We start from the raw sequence: 21,425 nt of genomic DNA on the forward strand, positions 1-21,425 counted from the left end.
AGACACAAGAAGGAGAGCTCTGGGGCTGTCCTGGCCCCTCTCAAGGAGCTTGTTCATTACAGCTGACAGACTCAAAAGAATCCCCAAGCCCTACATAATTGATTTTATGCATATTCTGTAGATTTTATGCATATTTCCTATCTTTCCTGGCAGCAGAGTGGATACAAAAGGAATCAGGTCCAGGATTACTTGCTGAACAGATGGGAAAAGTCTGTCCCCTGCAAGAAAGTACCACTGAATAAAATTCAAAGCAGCAGTGCTAAACCCGTAACATCTAGGCCAGTATTGAGCACCGACGACTGGATCCCTGCCTCCCTCTGATCTTACAAAAACCAAACAAATGTCAAAAGCTTCCTAGCTCCTCAGCACCAAATACACTACTTCATGCTCACAAAGTGCCTCCATCACATCTCCTTCACACCATCACTTGCAATATTTTTATCCTGATTTTTATAAAGCCTGGAGAGGTCAATATTACCTCATAAATTCTGAAACAATAGGGTTTACAAGTGCAAGAAACAATTTTTCCCCCTTTTTAACTTTTCTGGTTGAAGAAGTTTGCTGGGATTTCTGCCAGGACCTGGTGGAAAGTTTTCACATCTGTGCTGTACAATTAAAATGTCAAAGCTGGAGATTATTTAGGGTATTAAGGGTAAACCTAAAGAAAAGCCACACATTTTTAAGAGTCTTTTTTTGCTGAATTATGCCAAGACTATCTCCTCATTCAGCGTGAGTCGATATTTCATGTACTGTTACAACCATTACCAGGATCTAGACAGTTTTTAAACTCTTTTAGCCACTTTGCCCCTTTCCCACCCCAGATTTTCTTCCTCTACTTTGAGCATCCCCCAGCACGACACACAATGCCACCCAACCTGCTACCAGCACACACCTTTGGCTTTGCTGGGTGAGAAATTTGGATTCAGGAGGGGGAATACCTGCAGGAATACCTTCTGGTGTCTGAGGGTCTGACATCAGCTGGAGAAGTGCTCTGTGTCACTCACACTCGGGTCATAGGGACTGTGTTTCTTGAACTCTCAGGAACAATTTTAGATCAGAGTTACTGCCACGAAACCACGTTCATCTGTTCAGTGCAGCAGCTTCCCGCCCTCATTTTGCAGCTCTGCACTGCAGCCTGCAGACTTGCAGCAGGATGCTGACAGCATCAGGATAATGCATTCAGAGCCAAAGAACGTGAACACTCAAGTGTGGGACTGGGGGAGAGGGTTGTTTTGAGCGTAGTATAACTGGGTTTTTTAAAATCAATCAATCAATCAATCAATCACAGGGAGACCTTAGATCCCAGCAGGGTCATGGTTTCCACAGGCTCTTCTATGAGCTCCAGAGGAGGTGCAATGTTAGGGCACAGCAGCAGCACCTCTGCTCCAGGGCTGGGACTCAGTGACCTGCAAGGCCAGAAGAGCCCAGAGCAGGCTGGGTTCCTACAGGATCACTGGTTCATTTTGGCTGTGTTTGTACGAAGCAAGAGTAGGGGAGTGATGAACTCAAGTTCAAGAAATTTTCCTTTTGTCGATATTTGAAAAACTTCTACATTTTCCAGTTCTACATTTTCAAGTAGAATTTTTGCCCAGTAACTCTGGGGGGGAAACCCAAAAGAAATATCTATTTCACACACTTCAATTTCTACCAAATGAAATCAATTTGTTTCCTGCTGAAAAGTCAATCATTGCTGTCCCCACACTGCACAGGGACACAGCAGATGCCCTCCAGCCCCCCAAAAGGACAACCAGTGACAGCCAGCACCACTGCAGCTCCTTAGAGAGGATTCACAGGCTGCCTTGTCTTTGTCTCTGTGGGCACCACATCCCAAGCTCTCCAGCACACATTGCTGTAGTTCAAATAAAATTTGAAATAGTTTTAAAATTACATTAATTTCTAACTGATGGGGCTTGTTCAATCCCATCCTGTATCTCATTTTCCCAGTACTTTGCCTCAGGCTGAGTAAATAATCACGAGTTTCACTCAGCCTTAGTGAAGGCCAGATTTGGACAGCAGCATCCTTACCAAGAACTAGAACTAATGGCTTTGCAATTCGATAATGTGAACCAGAGTAAGGAGGAAATCATTTTGGCAGAATTGAGCAGAACTGAAACTGAAAGGTCAATCTATTTCAGGAGTGGTACCACAACACTACAGAATCTGCAGTTAAACCACCTGCAGGAAATATGATCATCTTCTGGATGATCTGTTTGGAACATTGGGCAAATCAATGCGTACATGAGACTAATAAAAATCTCTGTGTCCTAATAAAAACCTTTCAATCATAATAAAGAGAAAAGAAATCTGTTAACATTAACCAAAATAATACTGACCAACAAAAACTAGAACTGGGACTGACTGCAACCTAAGGATTTAAAGTTATATTCCCTTTAAGAGCTACCTTAAAATTACAACAGTCTTGTTGCACACAGCAGAGAGACCAGGGATTCACTCAGCAGTAGGGTGAGGGCTCAGCAAGCAGGGGCTGCACTGAAGGCTGTGGGAGGAGGATGGGCTTGATGACTAAATTAATGTCCACAAGTAACCTGCTGCAAAAATACGTATTCCTGTCTAATTTATTCATTATGGTTCCCTCGGGCTCTTTTGAGAGAGGATTCAAGGAAGGGCAGCAGAGCATTGAGTGAGAGAGGATGAGATGGAAGCAAGGCAGGAGCTGAGAGGAGCAGATTCCCTTTCATGCACAGGTATGTCCTATGTGATATTTCAATTACAGCCTACAGCAGTTATCTTTCCCCAAAATCGTGTCTAACCCAATATGAAAGACATTTATGATTGGCCTCCTTTTGTTTTTAATTATTCATATGCAAATCATTTTGGGAGGGGAGAAGACCACGAAGGAAATGACATGTCAAGATACATAAGCTGGTAAGGAAGACAAGCAAACCAAGGAGGGCTCCTCCAAGAATATCTGCAAACAAATAAAGTCAGTTTGCTATTCCAAATTTCAGATGAATTATTCACAGATGAGAGCTGAAGAGTTGCATGTGAACAGAAATTAGAGACTTAAATGATAACACATTAGTGATGTTGATGTTCTAGACAGGTCCCTAAGAAAGATGCAGATGGGGATCGTGTTAATCACTGATGAGGTTTTACCTGGCTGAGCTGAGAGGAGCAGGTTGTGGCTGCAGCCGTCCAGCTGATCAGAGCTGTGTGTGATGCTTGGCACTGGAAAGCTTCAGCTCAGTCCCATTTTATACCACTTAGACTCCAAACAGCAATTCAGTGTTCCTTAAAAAAACAAAGCCAAACCAAAACAACAACAACCACCTCCTCAAACATCAAGTAAAGTTTAGCTCTTAAAACTGCCAGGCAGGACCCTTCCCCTGCTACAGTCCCACAGAGGTGTTCCAAACACAGACCTCCCATTTCCCCTCTCTGGAAATGACAGCCACGATTAGGACTTGGCTGCACAAACCCGATGAAGTGAAACAAAAACATTTCACAGCCCACAGCATTCCTGGCTCCCCATCAAAATGCTGGCAGTTGGGAGAGGGAAATCAAATCCTCTGGTCCTGGGCTAAACCTCTGTCCCTTCATCTTCCTCCTTCCAGCTTTCACACTTCAGGCTATCAGATAAGGACAAATTGCCTGTAACAGGCATTATTATTCAGCATCCCAGGTGCTATCAGGGATGTCCTAAGAGAGAAAACAGCCTCAGTCAGTGGCCTTGATGAGAGGGATTCTTCTCCACCCCCCAGCTGAAGGTTGTATCTCAGCTGCCCCCTCTCCTCAGGCTGTTGGTGGCTCCTTGGCAAGGGCAGAGCCCCAAGCAGGCCAGATAAATGGCTCAAACCCAGGGCCCCATTTCACATCAAGCCAGGCTATTGCTAAATTCTACCAAGCACTGAGATCTAAAAGCAGAATTTGGCACCAACCCTACAAAAGCTGGGGCCCATCAGCAGCGACCTCAGCCTCCCCCAGCTCCACCAACAGCCACCAGCTCGTGCTCCTGAGCGTGGCTGAGCAGCAGAACCATCAGCAGTCACTGCCCAGAAGAGGGAGATGCCTCTTCAAATCAGGGCTTGCTTGGAGGAATCTTGGGTTTCCTCTCATTTAGCATTCTGTAACACCTACCCAAGAAAATGTTTCCTTAGTCCATAAAGGTCTACCTCCACCCTCCTCCAACAGAGGCATTCCACAAAAATAAAAAAACAAACAAACACCAGAGGGGAAAAAAGCACTAAAGACAACAGTGCAGTCACTGAGCTGAGCTGGAAGGGCTCCTACAGACAGAAGCCAATTAGTGTCATTACTAACCTTGTCCCCACTGCCTGATGAGTCTTTTCATCTCCAGGAGTCACCTTTTTGGGATTATATCCCAGTATGTCACCTGCCAGTCTCCCACAACCCCGTGCTGGTGTCTCACCAGGGCCAGCAACCAGGCTCAGCCCCTGCTCCCCACCTGCTTCAATTGCACTGGGATAGCTGCACAGTCTGTGTGTAAAAGACTTCTTTATGCAAGAAAAAACACTAAAAATAACAGCCAGAAAGGTAAGGACCCTCAAAGCATCCTGTGATATAACATTTTGAAGCTGGGCCACTTCACCTTTCTACACAAGATTTCTCCTTAAGGTGCACATTTCCCATGTTCACCAGTCATAGCATGCTCAAGGAGACATCCAGTTCCAGGGCAGACGAGTTAAAACCAACCTCAAAATTACACAACCTCAAAAACAAACCTCAAAATTGTAAAAACAACCTCAAAATTGCCCCTGGTCAGAGCAAAAACCCCCTCCTGCAACAAAGACTGCACAGACAGTTCTGCTACAGCCCCACATCCCCAATAACAAAATCATAAAGGACTTCTCAAGAGGGCACCCAGGCTGCCTCAGCAGCCACTCCCAGATAGATCTGACACAAACTCTCCCACACACGTGTACATAAATATACACACACACCTCTGCTTGCCTGCTTCGCTCCAGTACCCCTCAATCCCTGCCCTGCAGTTCAAGAGGCAAGGGGATTCTGATATTTTCAAGTCACCTGCCCAAAGCTCTCATTGCCAGGCTGACCAGCAGTCCCAGCTCACAGCAGAATAAACACATTTCCAAACTGGCCCTTTGCTGCACCTTGCAGAGGATTGAGAAAGAGGGAAGGGCGCAAGACTCACCCCAGCCACAGAGAGCACAAAGCTGCATCCCCCAGCCTGGAGCGCCATGAATGCTGCCCAGGCACCCCACAAGGCTCAGTGAGAACCTCAGAGCAGCCCCTGAGCCAGCTGTGTGGGAGGGGAGACACAGCACAGACACAGCTGTGCTGAGGGTGCAGCAGGAGCAGCAGCCGTGCCCAGTCACCTGCAAGGGCACCTGGCAGCTCTGATTCTTGCCAGGCTGTGTCTGTACAGACAGAAAGCCTGACCAAGCAATGCTCCCCTTGGCAAAAGGAGGGGAACAGCCCTACTGCCCTTTGTGTTCCTCTCCCTAAGATACTCAGAACAGGGAGAGATGTTCCTGATGTCCTTCCTGGCTCCTCAGCAGCGAGGCAGAGGCCAGTTTTGGGGTCATTCCTGGGAGTACAGGGGATGTGACTGAGGGTAGAATCTGTCACTACAGGTTCATTGTTACGGTTTCAGCCTCTCAAGGCTGCAGTGCCATTAACAAGTTCCCAGAGGGAACCCAGCAAAGAAGAGTTTCTGTAGAACCACAGAACAGTTTGGGTTGGAAGGGAGCCTAAAACTGATCTCACTCCAAACCTCAGCCATGGGCAGGGTCACCTTCCACTATCCCAGGTAGCTCCAAGCCCTGCCCAACCTGGCCTTGGACACTCCCAGGGATGCAGCAGCCACAGCTGCTCTGGGCACCCTGTGCCAGGGCCTGTCAGATGAGCTGTCACATCTTAAGTGACACAACTTCACGGTGTGTGTTCCCTCTGCCTTCACTGCACAGTTTTATACCCAGGAGAAAGGAAACATTTTCAGCATTTTGTGGCAAAGGCCAAATCTCCTCAGGGCATCAGGGCAAGGTTTGACATCACCAGGTCATAGGGTGGCTCTGCACAGGGGAATTCCTGCCAGCAGTGAATTCACTCTGTGGAGGGGCTGGAATTCAGGGTAGTAATGGAATATAGACACACAGCAGTGGAACAGCTGTAAGGAACCACCAACTACAGCAAGAAAAACTTCCAAAATGAGGTATTAAATTTAAAAGCAAAACAGTTCAACAAGCGGTTGGGTTCAAGCAACACATAATTACCATTTTAAACCAAACCAGAATGAAGCCACCTAATTTCACCCACTCCCACCAGTGGAATCCCCTGGGGATGAGCTCTCAGCACTGAGCTGGCAGTCAGGGCCAGTCTGGAGCAAACAGAAGTTAAAACCTGCAATCAGCAAAGCCCAGAAAAAACCCCAGTAGGAGAGGGTGGGCATTTAGTTACCAAGGAGAAGGAATGTGTTTGTCACTTACTGGTTTTCACTGCATTTTGCTTTGCCACTTAACAAGCATTAAATATAAATATTTATGGGATTCTATATGGGATGGGATATATATACACATATACATATATATATATATATATGGGGGTGGAGGAGGGAGAGAGATGTATTTCTATAAAACTCCTTCTTCCTTATAAACATCACTATGGGGCTGAAGAGAAAGAAATGTTCCCAGGCAGGGGTCTGGAAATGTCCACCGACCTGACAAGGTGGGAGAGATGGAGAAGGGTGCAACTTCAGACTCCCTGTTAATTCAGAAAGTGCAGGTTTGGGTTTTCTTTTCTTGCTAAATCCCAAGTCCCCACTTTAACAAAACCCAGCCCCCTCTCCTCTACTGTTTTTCTGTTTTGTTTTGTTTGTGTTTGTAAAAGCAGCCAAGCCTGGCTTTTATCAAAGGGCCTGAATGTGTCTTTGTGCCACCACAAGCAAAGGGAAGCAGACCAGGGGGGTGGCTGTGCTGCTGCTGCTCCACACAGAGCTGAGCTCGTGTGTCTGATCATCTCCAGCACAGCCCCCCTGTCCCGGCACCGGGGATGCTGCCAGGCACCGATGCACTCTGACCTCACATCTCTGTGAAGGAATGGTTTAAAGACTGGGAACCTTGTCACTCTGAAAATGAAGCAGAGCTCCTTGAAGTCTGGCTTAATTGACATTAAAGCAGCCCTCGAGGAGCTCAAATACAGAGCTTTTATCCTTAAAGTCAACTGGTCTGCATAAGCTCCCAAGCGGAGTTGAACAGAACTTTTTGGGGAATTTAACCGTATCTTTGGAATTAAAAACCCCCACTTTTATACAGTCCTGATCTACAAAATTGATAGATTCAAAAAATAAAACAACAAAAAAAGAGAAAATGCAGCAGAAAATAAAAAGTATGTGCAACTTCTGGCCAGGTTCAGGGCATCACTGCCTTCCCCTGACACACCTTGCCCAGGATGAGGGATGGGGCAGACCTGCACGCAGTGATCACACCAGTAATGAGGTGGACAAGCTGTGGTTTGGATGCAAAGTTAAGGAGAAAAATTGAAAGGATTAAATGAACAAAGGAGTCCTTGCACTCGTGGCACAGATGAGCAGCATTGCCCACACCAGCAGCACCCCATCCTCCAGCAGCAGCATGCTTCCCATCTAATCCACCTCCAATAAACAGCCAGCAGCCTTCAGCCAAGCCACCAGCAGCTGTCAGCAGCCAAAAAGCCAGGATTTCTTTTAAGAAATAGGAACATACATTCGCAATTCCCTATCAAGGCCCATTTTTGCCAGCAGCCATGCCCTCGAGTCCCTCTGGGATGGCGTGTTAGTCTCTTGACAGGGCTTCTGCGCAACATGGTTGAACATATTTAAATGTTTGCACAATAGGGCCCCAGAAGCATCATTATTTGGTACTAGTTACTGCCAAGACTTCCCAAAATACGAAGCAGATCATATCAATACCAACTGTTCTCATCCTCCAGACAGATCTGCTGGGGGAAAAGAAAAAAAAAAAAAAAATCTGTTCGACATCTCCTCCAAGTTCTCCAATGTCTCTGAGCAGTGAAGCAGCACAAACCTGCTCGATCCTCCTGCACCAAGTGGGCTGGAATAGCATGAATGGGGACAGCTCAGAGACAGCACAAAATAGGGAGAAAACCCAGACAAACTCGAGCAGAAAGAAACATTTCCAGATGTACTTCCCTGACAGATCTCATCTCTACCAGTATTATTTTAGAAGTCTGACAACAAACACACAGATGGTCAGGAATATCATTGAACCTATTTAATTTTTCTTTCTCTCTCCACCATGTCACCCTTGCTGGGAAGCCACCCAAGAGCCTGGGACATGAAGAATAAAATTTTTATGTGATGCACAGCATTTAATAGGTCCACACAGGGGCACATGGCCTCTCTCTGCTCCTTGTACAGCCAACATCCACAGTTGTGCCACTGAGAGACAGAAATAAAAGGAGAAAAGTGGGATTTCTTGCAATGTACAGGAAATATCACACATGGGCTAGAGCAAAGTCCCTCACTGGAGCAGTCTTGACATAAATGTCCCAGCAAACTTGCAGTGAAGAACCTTCAGGTGAACAAAGTCCCAAAGTCAGTGGGTCTTGCCATAGGGTTGCTCAGCTGGGTTAAAAAGTAATTTGTGTCACACAGCCAGCCTCAGGTAAAGACTGGCTTTTCTTGGTCTTCATGTCTTGCCATGATTGCAATCACTGTGAAAAAAATAAACCATCAAGGGCAGCTCCCATTCAGCAGAAGCCAAGTTCTTTTAATGCCTTCAATATGTAATTACATAAATGAACCCAATTTAAATGAACCCAGAAACACAAACCACAGCTTCAACTGCAACCAGCACTGCCCCACATCCCTACCCCGACCAAGATTCTGTATGGTGTACAAGGCGAATGGGAGATCTTTCACAAGCACCTCTCCAGCTCAAATTTGGAAAAATAAGTGAATTCCTGCCACCAAATCAGCATTCAAGGCAGTGATGGGCTCTCCACAGCCCTCTTCTGTCAGTCCTCTGGCTACACTCAATTCCTCCAGCACATGCAGCTTTTTCTCCTTCTTGCCCCACATGGCCACATTTTAAAAAGCAAACAAGCATGTACTGGGGGACATTGGGGTTCTGTCATTCCTGCATTTCCAGCAGCTCTGTGCCTCACTCCTACACAAGGCCGTGAGCTCGCTCCATCTGCCGCAGGGATGAAACCCAAGAAGCACGTTGTGCTGCTCAGGCTGCCAAAGCCACGTGTCCGGGGGCATCCTGGCACCGGTACCTCTTCTGCCACACGATAAAACAGGCTGATGGTGACAACAAAGAGCAGGTGGAGGCTTAATTAGGTCATTAAGCACATGAGTGTGTCCTGTAAAGCTGCATTAACCCAAGTGCTCATACCCACCAGTCCACGCTGGGTGGGAAGGCACAGCCTGCAGAGACCATTGCTCCCCCCAGCATGGGTGCTGGGTGGGATTACCCTGGGCTCATGCTGGGAAGTGACGAGAATTGCTGCCTCCTGGGTCTGATTTAGAAAAGCAGAAAGAAATCCAGCCTTTTTACAGTCTAGTTTATCACGGTAGGAAAGGTGCAACACAACAGAGATCAGCAACTGGATCTGTCTCCTCAAGCAAGTGCACAAGGACCTGTCACTCACATTGGTGTGCCTTGAGTTCATTCCATGGTTCCTGCATATCCAGCACCAACTTCAGCCAGGTACAGCCACCACGTGCATCCCCACGTGCCACCCCACCCAGCACCCCTAGGCCGAGGGACCCGGGCACACCAGTGCATCACTGCTGTTTCCAGACTCCTCACAACCATGGATGGACAAACCTGTGGCCAAATTCTTCACTCTGGCTGCTTTTAAAATAGCTATTCAGTGATTTTCTACAGCCAGCTTGGCTTCATGAGAAACAAGGTCCATCCCATCACACAGTGTCAGAGCTGTGGGTACAAACACATGTGGGTACAAACCTGCTGGTGTCACAGGACCTTCCCCTGGAGCAAGGTCCAGGCGCTCTGTGTATCAGACTTCATAAGTAATTTCACTGGTGATCTAGACAGACAGATACTGCAATAAAGATAAAAACAATAACAGACAAAAATCTCCTGATCTCTTTCTGTTTTCTGTCTGAAATAGCACCTGGAGTCTTAAGTATGCTCGCAGCTGGTATGATCAGAGCTTGGCTTGTGCTGCTTTGGGTGGTAGTGCAAGGGTAAGTGATCCACGCTTGTGGCTGGTATTTGGATTCACACCCTGGCCTCTGTAATCCAGGCAAGCCACACTCCTCAGTAAGCAACTGTTGCAACATAATTACTTGCTTAAAATCCTGTTAGGACTCCCAGCTACAGGCAGCTATGGGTATCCCTCTCCAGTTCACCTTCCTCCCTCCCATGCCAATGTTGGTGGTCAAAGCATGAGCACAGTTGCAATGCAAAGACAGCCCTGTTCAGGGGCTGGAGCTCGCAACACTTTCCTTTAAGAAAACTCCATTTAACAAGAGCTGAAAGGGACTGTCTAACCCAGAATACTGGAAAATAACCAAAAAAAGCTACTGATAGATTTGCTCATGTTTTGACCCCAGCTGGCAGCCAAGTACCACTCAGCCCTTCACTGCTCCAGCCTTTATTGGAGTGTCAGGAGCGATGGAGTTATATTTGGATCCTTTAAAGGGCACCACACCTACTGTCCCTGCAGCCTACAAAGTCAAACAAATGACCATGTCTTGGAGCAACAAAACAGGAGCAAACCAACAGCACTGGGGAAGAGAAGTGTTTCTGGTCATGGAAATCAGGAGACACCAGTCTTGTAGATAGTCCAGGATTTCTCAAGTGGGAAGCCAAAGGAAGAAGCTGGTGAGGCAGATGGGGCTACTTGCCCAGCCTTTGTCTGGGCTGGCCAGAGGGAAAGTTACTTAATGGTACCTGTTGGTGAATAACATGGCACCCACCCAGTGCAGCAAGAGCAGATTAAAAACTTTTATACAGCCCCTCTGCTCAAGTTTGGTTTTGGTTGCTGTCACCTACACGCCCCCAGCCACAGGCACTGGTGATGGAGATTCCTTTGCAATGCGAGTCATGAAATGTCAGTCTGGAGCTTCTTGTACCAGAGAAATAAGGTGGTTCTTGCTTCAGGAGTACATCGCTGATAGCTCACTGTCCCAAAAATTTCTGTGCTGAAACCTGCTTCTATCACACTGCATGACTGAAAAATTCAACCTGAGGCCAGCTGGGGTGAGACACGTTCCCACTCTTTTACACCCAGGGTGGGCAGGAGATGACAGCACTACTGACTTGATGAGAGGGATGGAGGTACAGCAGGTACCGTGCCAGCACTGTCTATTTTCAATAACCAGCTCTGCACAGCCAAGTCACTGCTCAGTTGTGTGACATTGATCCATCATTTGAAGAAGAAAGAGGAATATAACTTGAAATAACTTGACTAACTCCCGTTAGTTTCAATAACTTGAAACTAACGGGAACTTCCCAGGTGAATCAGTCCATGAACAGTGAACCAACCTGCTCCAGAGTGTCTCTCTGGAAAGGCAGCACTGAAGGGGTTGGCAGCAAAAAATATCTGTGCCTGGGTAAATGACTTCATATGTCGAGACAAAGATAAAGTTACACAGAGCCTCTTGTGGAGGACATGGTCATCAGGTTTATTTTTGTAGTTTTCATTACACTCAAAATAACTTTGGCAGACTTAGAAAAAATAAATTTTCAAAGCCTTCTCCTATTGATGTCACCAGTTTTAATTATTTTTTGCTGAAGTGGTCTAAAGGCAAATGTTGCTGGGGGCTGCTCCAGGCCTTGGTGTTCAAATGCTGGGGCTGCACCGAGCACCACCAGGAGAAATCCTGCCTCAGCCTCCCTGAAGATGCCTCCGGCCCATTTCCCTGCCACAGTGGTTTTGAGGCCAGACTGCCTTTAGCTCGTGCTCTGCCTCTGTGTCAGAGGCGCCGTCAGCTCTGGGAATAACACTGATACTGTGCTATTTCCTGCCTCAGAAAGCCCTGACCACATCCAGCATTTAAAGTCACCTCGGCAGGACGTTAAATGTCACTGCTGGCTGCCACAGCAGCTGATGTGGGACGGTGCTGTTTGGGTGGGTGTGGGACAGAGGACGTGCCCTCCCTCACACGCCAGCACACGCGGGGAACTCGGTTTGAGAGCAGTCCCCAAATTCCCAGACTCAAACCTTCCCTTTGCTGCACACCTGGCTGTCACCTCCTCCTCCTCTCCACCTCACCACCACCACGAGCTCCTCATCAGGGTTGTGGAACAGTGCCAAAATTGTGAGCAGAGCCCCCCTGACACTCCCATGACACACCTGGCTGCTGCCACCACTCCAGCAACCCCCTCAGAGCACACAGCCATCCACAGGACCACCAGAAACTCATTCCTCTTGCCAGGGGGACTTTGGGCTCCTTTCCCTGCTGCTGGCTGGCACCCACATGGCTGGGAGGAGATGCCAAACCAAGCAAGACTCCCTCTCCTTCATTTATTTCCATCTATTGCAACCGCTCAAGAAAACAACCCCTGACCTAAAGGTTTCCACCAATCCTGAAGCCAAAGCTTTGAGGTCCCAAGTGTGAAGTGGGGACCCATCACTCTGTGGCAGCTGCTTTCCAGCAGTGAGATGATGGAAGGTGTCAGTGCCCATCCCAGGTAGCTCCTGGGAGAAGGAACTGGCAGCTCCTGCACATGTGGCGTGCAGACACAGCTCCAGATGTCCTTGGGGCCTTCCACAAACATCCAAAAGGGACTGGGGAACGGTCGCCAGGAAGGAGCTGATGGAAGGTAGCCAGCAGTCATTTCCATGCTCAAAGAGCATTTTTGCAAAAGTTGCTAAGGTCTGCAGATTGGATTTTTGAAGGAGTAAGATTTGAAAACACGTGAAATAAAAAAGTGCCTGCATTTAAATGGCACCATTTGCCCGAAGTCCTTCCCAGCCAGTTGTTCTTTGTTATTTAGATGTTTTAACACTTGGCTTCTGGCTCATTTTTTAAAATCCTGGCACAGCCTTTTCTGTGCAGGAGAGAATTCTGATTGCATTTGTAAGTTTAGTACAAAAAAAAAAAATTCCTGTTTACACTAATCCATAATTCCAATGTCCCAGCCTCCTGCGGGTAAAGGCAGATGGAGAAAGCAAACCCTGCTGAAGTGAAGTGACTGGCAGAGTATGGAAAACTGAAGCAAAGGAGGATTCAGAAGACATCTTTAAACTTGAATATTTTGTAAAGCTCTTTGTCTCACTCTATATCAGAGAAATTACAGAAAAATACTGAGTTTTCATGGCTTCAGTAAGCAGAAAAGGGTATCTTGAGGTAAGTGTAAGGAATACCTCAGAGGTTTAAGGTCAGTAGAAGCAAAGCAACTCAGAAAAGCAGAGATCACTGCTAATTTAGGGAAAAAAAAATGATACTTGCTTATATTTGATATTTTTCAGATCTGTTTAATTACCCTGAAGGACTCAGAAATGTGGCACTACGGGCCCAGATCCTGAAGATGCAATAACAGAGCTGCTATCATGGAGAGAACAAAACAAAGAGCCAGAATTAGCAGAGCTGGGTGCATCCCATTTGGCCTCCTGGAAAACATCTGCCATTTGTCAGGACTACAAAGCCAGAAGAGCCCTCTCCCCCTTGATCTGCAGCAATTAGGGAAATTCTGCTGTGCTAATTACCTGGGGAGACAACACGGGGAGAAGGCTGATAGCCAGTGACACTTGAAGGCAACATTTACACCAGTAAAAATCAGGCAGATATTTCAAGTCACTGGAAATCACAAAAAAGTGCCACACCAGCCTCCCAGGACAAGCTGGAGAACGCTGATCCCTGGGTGTAAAGTTAGGGTAAATATTAAAAAAAGTAATAATAAAAATTTTAAAATTCTATAAATAATTTAAGCAAGAGAGCCTGTGGAGCTGCTGAGTCTGCAGAGGTGGAGAGGGTTTGAAATGCTCAGTTCCCCCAGTACACATGGTTTGAATTGCAGAGAAATGGAGCAATCCGCCGTCCTGCCGGCTGCAGCACCACTGCACTCCTGCTGCTGCCAAGCCATTATTGGGAAATATTTGTCACATATTAGCTGGAACATCAGATTACTACACTGAACATTTAACGCTGTTTTGTAACATATCCATACGTTCAAAAGCATACGACACCGTCCCAGCGGGAATGCGAGATGAAAACAGGGATATGCATCATCCAGAGGCCAGGGAATTCGGAGTTAAGGCTCCAGAGGTGCTGTTAAATAAAAAGGCTCATGGAAACACAATGCATACGTAGAAATACGCAGTGCAAGAGCAGCCAGCAGAGCTGGAGCTCTTCATCCCCTCAGTCCACAATTCAGCAAGGACCAGCTGCTGGGCAAGGCATGCTCTGTGGACTGGGGCTGGTTTGAGCCCTTCTTTACTGGATTTAAGGAAACTTTTGCTCTCAGGCTCTAGCACAGTGCATCCAGCACCTTGAGCTCTCGAGGGACCTGTTCTCACAGAGCTTGAAGGCTTTTGGCACAGCAAATACCAACTTTAACAAGAGTCTTTGGCCCCATAGGTTTTAAAAGACTGTTAAAATTACAAGGCGGGAAAAATAAAAAAAAATCCTTAAAAAAAAAAAAAATATATATATATATATGAGAAGGTAGCCAGAGCCCACACAACTGATAAACAAATTGTTTACTGGTGTGAAGTTTCAGTCTTGCCTTCAGCCCACCTCCAGTGCTCATCAGCAGGCTGTCCAAATGCCACATACACCAGCGCTCCTGCACCTGCTGCGTTTCATCCAGCAGCAAAGCTTTGTGAGGATCCCACCAGAGAAAAAGGCTGAACACAAGGGGCTGAGGGGCCTCTCTGCAAAGCATTACAGGCCTGGCTTAGGGAATGGCAATAACACAAGTATTAAGCTGCTGTTTCCCTGCAAGACAACATATGGGGACAGCCTGTCCTGGCCCTGCCCGGCGCCCGCAGAGTCCAACCGCTGCCAGCCCGTCCCAAATAGCTGAGGGGACCCAGAGGCCAGGCTTGGCCCCAGAGTGGGGTCACCAGCCTGTCACAGCGTTCCCGAGCCTGACCCACACTCAGCCCAGCTGCCTCAACCCCCTCAAGGATGCTCTCCTCTCCCTCAGCCACAAAAATGCTCAAACCACAAAGGGCTCAAAGTGACACAAAGTTGCTGTCATCCTCCCCCGCATCGCCTTGCTTGAATGAATAATGCAAAACAAGTCAACTCAAAGCAGTACACAGATGCTCAGAGCGACTGCAGAGGCAACTTGTCGCAGCATGCTAAGCAGTAGAGACAGAAAAGTTACTTTTTAAAGCTTTTAAAAATATATTCTTTTAATTATCTTTTTTTTTTTTTTTTCAAATTGTTATTTCTTCCAAGGTCAGGTTAGATAGGGCTCTGAGAAACCTGATCTAGCTGGAGATGTCCCTGCTCGCTGCAGGGCAGTTGGACTAGATGATTTTTAGACAGTCCTTCCGTGATTTCTTCTGACGATCGCGGTCTCTCCGTGGCCCGGGCGAAACAGCCGGGCCCCCTCTGCCGGCCACCGGCCCCCGCCGGCCCCGCAGCCGCGGAAAGCCCCGAGGCTCCCACCGAGAAGCCAAGGCAGCTGTGCCCTATAGCCGAGCAGGTGACCTACTGCGGAGCACAGAGCCCGAAAGGGGTCACTTTGGGCTGGGGGTATTCCTGGGAGGGAAGGGCGTTTGTCTTTTGTCTTTGTTTTACAAGCCGCGATTTAGGATTTCGCTGTTAGAATGACTTGACTCTCATTTAACTTTTAAGTGGATCGTTGTCATCTTGTTCCAAAACTGCTTTGAATGTGTAGCGAGCCAATTATATCAAAACAGTGCCCTAAAAACAACCGCCACCCCCTCAAGTGCAAACAAACCCCAAATTGACTCATTTCTAGGAAAAATCAGGGCTTGTTTAAAGCAAGCCCAGCTGGCACGGCCGGCTCTGAGGCTGTGCTTGCTCCTGCCGCTGCCCACGGGTGGCTCTGGGGCAGCCGGTGCCGCCTTTCCAAAGAGGGAGGGAGCACGCCTGCATGGCAATGCACGGAGCATCCTCATCCTCGGCTCTCTCTCCCCAGCTGCCTTTAAATCCGGCCGTAATGAGGAATTCTTTAGCCTGGCAGGGTTATTGGCAGAGAAAAGCTGCCCTGCCCAGGTGTTCAGGATACCCACCAGCCGCCCATGGGAGCCAGGAGTGGGGCTGGCAGCATCTCCCCATCCCCTCCACAAGGAAATTTTCCTTTCACCTGGGGCTGCTTTTTCAGTGCAGAGGCACACTGAAGCTCAGCTGTTGGTTTGCAACCTGGTGTAGCTCAGCAGCGAATGCCACAAGCTCTCAGATGTTTCCAGACCGAGCTCTTTAACTACAGAGAACAAGGCAATTCAGCCTTTTTCAGGAGGAAAAGAATGAAACACAGCTGAAGATGTCTTTGATTTGCTCAAAAACAGCCAAAAGGCTTCAGGACAGTCCAGCAGCACATCCCCAGTCAGCTCCCTGCAGTGGTGGCCCGGAGCAGCCACCGATGGGACATTTCCTACCCACCAGGAAATCACTTCTCCTTCCCTGGGCTCACAAATTACTTTGTTTCGTTACTAATGACTGTAACGAGCATTTCAGCAGCACGTGGGAAAACCTTCCCCTTCCTCTCTTCCCCCATCTCCCAAACACAGCGACCAGCAACTCAGTGACCCGGAACAGAATTGGGACTTTCCTGGACAAAAGAAGCCTCTTCAATCCCAATTGCTTTCCGAAGAGCAAAGGAAAAGCCTCTTGACCACTTAAGCACACCAGCAGTGCCCTGTTTGCCCAGACCAGAGAAAGACACAGCCACAGAGTCCCGTGAGGTTGGTGGACTTGTTGGGTCTGTGCACCACAAGAGAGAAATCTGATTTGACCACCTTGCAAAGAGCTGAAAATAAGCAGGATTTGTTTCTCAGCTGGTGGGTTTTGTTACCAGGCAGTGAGGCACACAGGGAGCCTTCCACCAGAAAAGCAGTGAGTACATTTAAGAGCATCATTAGTGAAATGTTTCTGAGATTAAACATAATCTCACGAGGGAAAAAGGCTTTTTTTTTTTTTTTTTTTTTTTTTTTTTTTTTTTTTTTTTTTTTTTTTTTTTGTCCTGTGAAATATGGACAAACACTGTGTGTTTTGGTAGGATTTGTATCCAGGGTGGCAGGGAAAATCGACCCTGCCCCTTCGCCTATTCTGCCATCTCCATGTAGCATTTACTGTTTGTTTATTTTCTTTAAAACTAGAATGGAGCTCTCTGCTGCTTTCAAGTCCTTGTAACATTGAATTCTCTCGCATCAAAGCACTGCACATCTTTCACCCATCTTTCACTACTTTTGTGAGAAGAAAAAAAGAAAATAAAGGCTCGAAGTGCCCCAGCTCAAAGCCACTTGCGCCCTTCAGTGCGACAGCAGAGCACTTCACAGAATATTTCTGTAAATGAGGTTCCTTTACAAACTAATCTAAGCTGTTTATTGTTTCCAAGGAGCATGCACTTCCACAGCAGAACAGGAAGTTTTGACGGTTTTAGAAGTTCATTAAACTCTGGGAGGAAATTTAAACAATCGGTGACAGCAAAAGAAATCCTGCCCTCCGAAAAGGCAGAGAGGCTGCAGCTTTTAATTATCACACTTGCATTAAGCCCCAGTGATTTTGTTACTACTTCTAAATTGTTTTGGCCCAACACCCAGGGCTCACAACCCAGTCAAGTTCTTCACTCTTTTATTCTTATAGCCAAACGTCGCTTTTGTCCAAACCTCAAACTCCTTGATCTGTAAACAGGCCAAAGCAAGGCGCTGGGAGATGTTGGAGTGCTTCAGCTGGGGAAAAACACTTCTGAACACATTTTCCTCCATGGAAAGGAGCGTGTGAAACAGGAGAGGAGGAGCTCAGTGGCTGGGTGGCCCCGGCTGTGCTGGTACCTGGCACCTACCTGGGGGGCACACGCAGTCCGGGGGAGCCTCTCGCGCCGTCCGCAGCTTCGCCAGTCCTTCGCCGAGTTTCTGTGTGGAGGGAGAACGAAAACAGCCCTTTAGAGAGTACATTACACCTAAACACGGACTGTGCATGCATGCCAACATCCAAACCATCCGGCTTCCTTCCAGGGATGGGTAATGGTTTCATCCTGTGGCGTTCAGCCTCCTTGGATAATGTCCTATGCCACAGTAGCACGTAAATATTGAATGTTTCTGAGCAAGTGGTGGCCTACAGCACTCACAGGGAGCAGGCAGACACTCCTCCTGCACATCCCAAAGTCCCTTGAGCAAAGATCCATTGGCAGGATTCATCCTGAGCTCCCTTACAAGTCCCATGTTCAGACGTGACCTGATTTGGTTGATTTTGTACTTAAAATTCATGCTCTGTGGAGTGTTAGAGGTTTCTTTAGCAGAGGGATGGGATAAAGGACAGTCAAGACTGGAGTGCTCACCCACCTTCAGGCCTACCCAAAGCCCAGCGTTTCCATCCCCAAAGTGAAAAACTCATCAATGGGGTTAACTAGAACACATAAAAATTCATGAAACTAGAATTCATGTCTACGTGGCATATTGCAGGCAGATGTGTGCACACTCTGGCTGCTCCCTGAGCCAACCAGGCTGTTCGTGCCTGCATTAGCCCACTGCCAAGCCCAAGTTAATGAGCCTGATGACAGGTACATTACATTAGCTCAGGCATCCTCCCTGCCTGGGACAGCCCAGCAAGGGTGGGAACAGCTCATCTTCACCCACAATCTTCACTCTCTCAGTCCTCCAGGAATGCCCTGTCCTACCTAAAGTACTTGCCAAAAGACAAACCAATAATCTGACAACTGGAGTCCCTACATTTCAAAGAGAGAAAATTCAAAGTACTTATTCAGTTTAGGGTGTTAAGACTTGACATTGTACAACTGATGACCCAGTCCCTTTTCAAATATTTGAACACTGTGGACTATTCAGGAATTAGGCTACCTGTGAATTAGGTTATTTTCTTTTTATTCTGAGGATTAAATAGTTTTATCTGTTGTTGAAATCCTATGCTTCCTCTATCTGCTTGGATGTGAAGCTAAGAGGTCCTGAAAGGATCAACATGGTTTCATAGCACCTGACAGAGAAGTTGTCCTAAGGGAAGTATAAATACCACAACAATCCAGCTGCCTTCTGCAAAACATACACCCTCCTTGAGAAAATGTGGCAAAAAAAAAAAAATCTAAGGAGATTTTTCTGACAGCCACCTGCAGTCTAAATGTTACAGAGTTGCTCAAGTTCTATCTGTTTACTTTTAAAGTAATTTGGATGATGAAGATGCTCGAGGAAATGAAAACAAGCTCTCCCACATTTTTGGTTTAGCAGGCATCACTGGGAACAGCAGAGGAGATCTGAATCCTGGAGCGAGTCCTCTGTTCTCCCATTGAATTGTTCTTGTCATGAAACTGATTAATCTGGACACTGCGGACAATAAATCCTTTGTGAACAAAATGGTCCGGCTTTGTTTACAACAACTGGATGTTTCTATAATCCTCCTGTTAATATTTTCCATCCAGTGTGAAAACTACACACTTGGAGTTGGGGCTTTTGACACAGAGCAAGTGGAGATGCTGCCACGTCCGGACCGTGCTGTTGGCAGTGTTTCAGAGGGCATCAAAGCAGGAGCCTGCAGCACATCCCACTACCGGGACAAGCCAAGGGAAGGGCAAGGTCCTGCCACAGTCAAATCAGCAATTTCTCCAGAGATACATGCATGTCTGTCACAGAGCCAGAAACTAAATCCTTGCTGTCCAAATTGGCTTTCATTACCTTAACTACACACTTACCCTTCCTATATTATTTCCTATCCCCTTTTACTCGCCAAACATTTAAACAGCACCAAAAGGAACAGAGCCAGTGTATTGGTGTTGTATTTGCTGTTCTCTATACACAGCTCTGCCATAAATTATGCCAACAAACCCCTCCATTGGTACAAGGAGTAAAGCTTTTTGGGTCGTGGCAGAGAACAAAGGATGCTGGGTCATGCACAGAGAGCGTATGGAGCTTTGGTTTCACTTCTGAAATACTGTGGTAAACTTCAAAGGAGGAACAACACAGAATTTAACAAAATAACTGACCCCAGGCATCAGTTGATGCTCATGACGATGGAAATAGTCTCTCATTCTCCAGAAACTCTCAAGCAGAGAAAGGGCAGCAGTTGCTTGACAAGCAAGTGATCTTATGTAACAGAGTTTGGGCAAGAAACACTTTCTGAAACTTTACCATAAATTAAGAGGTTCATTTAAAATCACCATTAATAGATAGTGCAATTACTACTATGGATTCATCAAATTTGTTGCTTGATTCAAAATTTGCTTTAGCATTGACAAAAGTTCGGTCACACTAAACGTTTCAACAAGCTCACTCTTCCATTAGAAACCCAATTATGTGGTTTTGCTTTATTTTCCCCTGCACAAACTCCATCTGAGCATTCCCAGTACAAAACAAGCTTTCCACACTTAACTAAATCTCAGCAAGAGGTTGCACATGATCTTAGGCAGTGCCACAGAAACCATTCCCATTGCTAAGCACATTTATTGGGGTAATTGGAACAGAACCACTGCCACAACTGGCAGGCTAATTCCTGCCTGAAGAACAGACATTAACTAGAGGCTGTGACTGTGCCTCACAGGCATCCCCCCCCCCCCCCGGTCTGGTATTCAGGGTTTTCACAAAAAAAAAAAAAAAAAAACATTTCACTTTTATCGAGGCACATCAATGCACCCAAGTTTCCAGGCAAAAGAACATGCTGTGGTGGTGCCAGCAACACCCTCACCCTAGCTCCAACAGCAACACACAGCATCAGAAATTGTCTCCCCGTGCCCCCAGCACTGCCTCCATCCCTGCTCACAGCCCCAGAGCTTTCACAGAGCTCCACATACAAACACATTTTCGCATGATTGAGGCTTCGTGGCTGTCGTGATTTTAACGCATGTTTTGCACCGCAGTCAGGCCATTAATAAAATCCCGGTGTAAAACCTTCCCCAGATGTCAGAACTGATCACTCAGGGACGCCGTTCAGCAGCCCCACAAGCCGTGTTGAATCTTGCTGAACTTTATGAACTACTGTTTATACAAATCCAGCAAACCAACAGCGGGATCTTCAAGCATTTCCTATGAGTGATGGAGCCCTTCACGTCCCCCTTGCCTGTAAAAAGCCCCAAACCTAAACACCAGAATCGGGAAAAAGATAACCCTGGGATAAAGTGAAACTTCTCCCAAAGATTTGGTTCAGTTAGGCACCGAGAAGGGCATCAGTGTGTATAATAGTTCTCCGAGTAGGCGGAATTGTTCAGCACAGAAATATTTATTGAATAATTTCAGAAAACCCCAGGGCTGAAAGTGAAGTAACAAGTGGCGGGTCTCCTCTGCCTGCCATAAATCAGTTCTGCGCTGCCAGACCACAACAGTCTGTGACAGACCGTCCAGATAGCGGGGATCATGTTCATAATTTCTAA

At 46.9% G+C, this 21,425-nt stretch overlaps 1 protein-coding gene across 1 annotated transcript in view; it reads right to left on the reverse strand.

Moving 5' to 3' along the window:
* The window catches only part of COL23A1 (collagen type XXIII alpha 1 chain), a 176,080-nt gene that overhangs the window by 153,917 nt on the left and 738 nt on the right, over positions 1 to 21,425 (reverse strand). Inside the window, exon 2 of the mRNA XM_038150352.1 lies at positions 17,901 to 17,970. Within this exon, the coding sequence (XP_038006280.1) occupies positions 17,901 to 17,970 (70 nt within the window). The remainder of the gene's footprint in view (positions 1 to 17,900; positions 17,971 to 21,425) is intronic.

This window comes from Motacilla alba, chromosome 13 (genome assembly GCF_015832195.1).
Source record: "Motacilla alba alba isolate MOTALB_02 chromosome 13, Motacilla_alba_V1.0_pri, whole genome shotgun sequence".
In the NCBI taxonomy this organism is placed as follows: Eukaryota; Metazoa; Chordata; class Aves; order Passeriformes; family Motacillidae; genus Motacilla; species Motacilla alba.